General features: G+C 36.2%; 1 protein-coding gene across 3 annotated transcripts in view; it reads left to right on the forward strand.

Annotated features, from left to right (window-relative positions):
* The window catches only part of Neto2 (neuropilin and tolloid like 2), a 71,498-nt gene that overhangs the window by 60,920 nt on the left and 4,578 nt on the right, over nt 1-6,000 (forward strand). For all 3 annotated transcript variants that reach the window (XM_023713059.1, XM_023713060.1, XM_004629194.2), the window contains one exon: nt 4,721-4,834. In XM_023713059.1, the coding sequence (XP_023568827.1) occupies nt 4,721-4,834 (114 nt within the window). The remainder of the gene's footprint in view (nt 1-4,720; nt 4,835-6,000) is intronic.

Genomic DNA, 6,000 nt, shown 5'->3' on the forward strand with positions numbered 1-6,000 from the left:
CATGGAACTACAGTACTATTTATAACCTCACTCAGCTTGTCTTGAAAATGACTTATCTTCACCCACAATATGAACTAGATAAAATTGGTAGAACTAGAATATAATAATGCATTGTATATAATAGAATTACGGCATGGTATATAAATATAAGAAAACTGCAATGAGTAGAAATGAAGAGCTCAAAAATGCTATTTCTCATGGGTCATTTGTTTGTATTTTAAGGTACAGTCATTGGTAAAATATAGTTTTGTGCTATTTACAACACAACTGAAGTAGGTATGTGCACTGGCAAATTTTACTAAATGTAAATAAAATACCACTATACATCTTTACTGGCTGTCCTATTCTCAATATGGTGAGTTAATAGCTATTGTCCTTAAGAAGAGCTTTGGAATCAACAAGCATTTTCTAAGAATCCTGAAATAGTACTTTAACTTAAGTGATACCATTTGGTCAAGTTAACAGTCTGCAGTCTTATTAGATATCTCCATATCTAGGTTAAGGACAAAAGTAACATGAAAACCAAGTCCACTAATTTCATCATCTCACCAAGTCTTATAACCAGAAGTCTGAGTTACACTCCATTTCACCCCCAAACCCCTACCTTTTTTTTAAAGACAAAGTCTTGCTGTGAAGTTCAGGCTAGCCTTGAATGTATTATGTGTGTAGTCCAGGCTGGCCTGAAATCATAGCTATCCTCGTGCCTCAGCCTCCTCAGTACTGGATTACTGACCACCATAGCCAGTTTCCATTCCATTCATTTTATAAGAGGAAACTGAAGCCCAGTGAAAATAAATATCTTAACATATTAAATATCTTTCCACTTTCTGCTAGTACATCACTGTTCTCAGAGTTACTCAGTCCTTAGCGCTTAGTGATATTAGACTGCAGTCATGAAAGTCATCTATGAATTATAGTTAAACTGTAGGGATTACATACTCATCAGGTAAGTTTAGAATTCTAGTGTGAAGACTGTGACTTTGTTATATGTAGATTAAAAAATTTTGTACCTAGACTCATATTGACTTACAGTGGGGAGGGAGAAAGGTTGTAAAATCCTAGTTCATACTTACTAAACAGAGATCATTAATCTGCTGTGATGGAGCTTGAAAGAATAGCACCTTATAGGGCAGTGACACACATGCCATCACCCCAGCCAAGGTTCGAGAAATTTTCAGCATGCATTCACAGTAATTGTGCAGATTACACCAAATGCAAATTTTACCTTTCAATAAAAAGCTGTTTAGGGGCCATGAGATGGCTCAGTAGAATAAGCACTTCCCTGGCAAGCACAAGGGCCTGAGTTGTGCAAAATAAAATAAAATAAAATAATAATAAAAAGCTGTTTGTATCATTAAAAACTCCACTACTATGTTTTTCTTTAAAGACAAAAGATATTAGTGTATGAGTTGTTTTTCTAAACTAAAACCTCAGTATTCAGATTTAACTGTGGTACTATCACTTTGTGGTATTAAAGAAGTTGGTTTGGGTTGCAGCTGAGCATCCATCTCTAAAAGGTTCTCTGTGAGAGGGGCTGCTACCTTAAGGGAATGTTTGCATCCTGATGACCAGGCAGTTTCATATATTCTTTATTAACCTGGTTTGTCAGACTACATTTGGGGTGTTTTGCAGACCCAATAAATACCTGTTTTTCTAGCCTACAGATAAAGGTACTTGGAAAAAAAAGACAAAGGAAGTATGGCAAGTGAACAAAATACTGGTTTTATTACCAACAATATAAGCACAAAGATACCATGGCCATGTATTACAAAATTCCTGCATCTGCACCCAAAGATAGCCTTCTCTTTAAAGGGAAAGCAGCCAAACTCATATCTATAATTTTACTGAGGTTCATTCTATGTTTTTAAAGAAAAAGATCTTATTTAGGGGAAAAACATGTATTATTCAGTAAATTGTTAGATATTTCTTTCATAGTGGAAAGAAACTTTAAAAAAAAATTGACTTTGGGGCTGGGAAGATAGCTGAGCAGTCTGTGTACCTGCCTGGCAAGCGAAAGGACCTGAGTTTGATCCCAGGTACTGCATGCTGTGCTGACACCAGAACCCTGGGTATGCCTTGTAGCCCCAAAACCAGGTGTGGTGGTGCATACCTGTAATCCTAGTGCTGGGGAGGCTGAGACAGGAGGATCACTACAAGTCCCAAGCTACGTAATGAGACCCTGTAAATTTAAAAAAGAAATACTTGAGTTTGTCAGTATAATACAGAACAATATTCACTTGTCCTTCCTTGATAAATCACATATTTCATGAATAACAAAAGAAGAATCTAGGCGGGGGAGAGATAGCTCGGTAGAATAAGCACCTGACTGGCAAGCTCAGGGTCCTGAGTTCAATCCCCTGCACTGCAAATAAAAAGTAAATAAATAAATATAAATGCCAACACAGACATTTTTTTAAAAAAAGAAGAAGAATCTTTTAGGCGGGAAATCCATTTTGTTGATATATATATCAACAAGCTCTATACTCTGAGGTATAGAGCTTTATTTCAAACAAATAAGCATATTTAGTCATAATCCATTATAACAAATATTTACATATATAGGAACTGTCAAATAGAAGAGTATAAAGAATGAAAGAAACATTTGGGATTAACCACAGAGAAGAAATAGGGATTTTTTTTAAAGAGCAAGATGAGTAGGTAAGGGTTAACAACCTAAGGTGTAGACCAAAAATTAGAGAAATAGAAATAGAGAAATTGTTGGCAAAAACAGCCAACAATTTGACCATAGCCTTTCAAGGTCAGTGAAGACTCAGGACATAGGAGAACTTATACGGTAGCATCATATAACTCAGTCATGTCCCAAATTTTCTGATCAAGAACATTATGGGGTCCAGAGGATAGTGATCGATGATGTAGAGTGTGCCTAAGGAGAGTCACATGGAGAGAAAACATTCTCTCAGCCTTTCACGGGAAGCACATTGGCCAAGCAATGGCTGTGAGTCATCCATATGGCTGACACTGACAAAAGATCTACAATCTGAGGTACAGGATCTCACAAAAAATCCTGAGGGGATTTGACTGACCTTATCAGATCCAAAAGCTACAATTCTTGTTGCAAAGGTCTTGCTTTATCTTGGTCTTAACCATCCAGCAGAAAAGTATAAAAATGAGGTATAGAAAGTAAAGCCATATTAATATGCTGAGGTGTGAAAGGCTCAAGTCAACAACTTCTGTGGATAACCCACTACAATTGTGGATTGCTAGACTGTGTTGGATTGTTTTGCTGAATTCATGCACCTATAGTATTTAGATGCCAATGGAATACCCATTTCTGACAGGACTAAACAAAAAAAGGTAATACAAAGGAAGGACCATTTTGTATCTTCATATGCAGAATAGTTAGGATAGATATACAGCTACTTTAGCTTAATTCAGTGAGAAGAAAGATTTGTACTCATAGTGTTTGGACAGGATATCTTGTCTGCATCTTGTACTACAGATAACTACTAAGAAGATAACAATGTACAATGTATTAATTATTGAAACTGTCCTATTAATCAGTTTTGAAACTGTCTCATTGATATTTGTTTCTCAATAAAAGAAAAGAAAAAAGGAAAGATGAATAGGTAATCAGCCTGAAGGCAGGAGATACTGTGAGCTGAGCAAATAACTTGTAAAAAATATTAAATGGCATTCTGTGTATTCTATATAATTTTATGATCTTTTTAAAAAACTTTTGAAATTAAAAAAAGTGGATTTCCCCCTTTGTCACTGTGGTAAAATGTTCATAAACATGAAAGTGACTGTGTTGAAGAACCCAGGTCAATGACAGTGAGGGCATCAGTGTGGTTTTGCCTCCATCTCCCGAGCTTTCATCACCCCAAAATGGAACTTCTTTTCCCCTTCAGTATTGTTTCCATCCCTTTTTCCTCCAATTTCTGTAACCCTTGTTCTACTTTCTGTCCCTAGGAATTTTCTTCTTCTAGGTCTCTTATAAAGCAGGTGTATCATAGGTATGCTAAGAAACAATTATATCATACAATATATAATCCTACAATAATTATGCTAAGAAATTTTAGCTTATTTCACTTTGTATAGTTTTGAAACTTCATCCATTTTGTCATATATAGAACTTCATTTCTCTTTATGAGTAATATTCTATTATATTACATATGGCACATCTTGTTTATCTGTTGATGGATGTTTGGGTTGTTCCAGTACGAGTAATGCTGCCATGAACACTGGTATTCAAGTACCATATCAGTTTGCAATGCTACTTTTCTACTTTTGAATATATACCTAAAAGTAGAATTGCTGAATCATAAGATACTTATGTACATTGAACTCTTTGAGTTTCCACCAGGTTTTTGCAGCATCTGCAACATTCTACATTCCCATCAGCGACATATGGAGGGCTCTTGTGTTTCTTTATCCTTGCCAATTCTGTCTTTTAAAATTCTGCAAAACTTTGCCACACTATGGAGCAATTCCATAAAAATTACGGGAAGTACATTTATAGTGTCACTTTACTGAAAGTGACTCTTTGGTGCCCAGTGTTAGAAAAAGTTTGCATGAGACAACATCAGAGGATTTTGACATTTGCCTTATTATTTGTGTAGTGCAGAGTGTGTTTATGGGAAGGCCTTTGAGGTAGGAAATTACTTTGTAAAGTCAAATTCTTAAATGTAAAATGAATCATGATGAGTTTGTAATCAGTAAGTCTCCGTTCTCAGCAACATAGTCTTCTGTTTTCCTCTAGCTCCCTGCACAGGCAGCACTTTCTTCTGCCATAGCAACATGTGCATCAATAACTCCTTAGTCTGCAATGGCATTCAAAACTGTGCGTACCCTTGGGATGAGAATCACTGTAAAGGTGAGTCCAATGTAAAGCCAGCCTTGGTGAGGAAAGACTGAAGCCTTTCATTAAGAAAGATTTAAAGGTCCTTTTCTACAGTTGTGTTAGGCATAACTGCTTTAGCAAAAATAGAGATATATAAATTTGGAATGTGGTAAAAGCAAAGAAAAATGCTCTCAGAAAGAGCATTTTTGTTAAGAGTATGTATTTCAAGTCATTAAAAAGCACATTATGGCATTTCCTGCCCTGTCATGTTCATACTGTTGAAATTTATCATTTGTATTATAAATTCATCTTATTTAGTTGTCAAAGTGACTTAAAGAATAGCTTCTATAGGATTGTTCTTTTTTTAATTACATGGAAACACTGGTAAAAATCAACTTATCTGTCTTGTAGCATGAAAGCAGAGTCATTAGGAGAACTAGTTTTTCCACCAAATTTACTGTGCTTTCTAGTGTGTTCTCTGTGAGAGAGAAACATGTTTGTGTTAATAATTAAATGTCTGCAAATTGGTTGGCAAAATACTGTCTTAGAACTAAAGTTAATATGCATCTTTCCAAGAGTTCAGTAAATGAAAATGTGGTTGCATTAAGTACTAAGCATGAAATATTTTCATGTGATCATTCAAAAACAGTGGACCTGTATGGTAATAACAGTAAGCTTCTCTAGGGGCCGGGGAGATGGCTCAGTGGAATAAGTGCTTCCCTGGCAAGCACAAGGGCTTGAGTTCAATCCCTGGTTCTTAAAAAAAAAAACAAAAAAACAAAAAAACAGTAAGCTTCTCTTCTGGAGGGTTAACAACCTAAGTTTGCAACCAAAATTAGAGAAAGAGGAGGGCCACAAGGAAAGCCAACATTTTGGCCCTAGCCTTCCAAGATCAATTAAGACTCAGGACATAAAAGAACTTGTACTGTAATGTCATGTACCTCGGTAGTGTCCCAAATTTTCTGATCAAGGAGATTATGGGGCCAAAGAAGAAAGTGATCGATGATGTAGAGTGTGCCTAAAGAGAGTCACATGGAGAGAAAACATTCTCTCAGGCTTTCGCAGAGAGCACGTTGGCCAAGCACTGGCCATGACTCATCCACATGCCTGACACTGACAAAGGATCTACAATCTGAGGTACAGGATCTCAGGATAAATCCTGAGGGGATTTCACTGACCTTATCAGACCCAAAAGCTAC

The sequence above is a fragment of the Octodon degus genome, unplaced genomic scaffold (genome assembly GCF_000260255.1).
Source record: "Octodon degus isolate 3935 unplaced genomic scaffold, OctDeg1.0 scaffold00028, whole genome shotgun sequence".
In the NCBI taxonomy this organism is placed as follows: Eukaryota; Metazoa; Chordata; class Mammalia; order Rodentia; family Octodontidae; genus Octodon; species Octodon degus.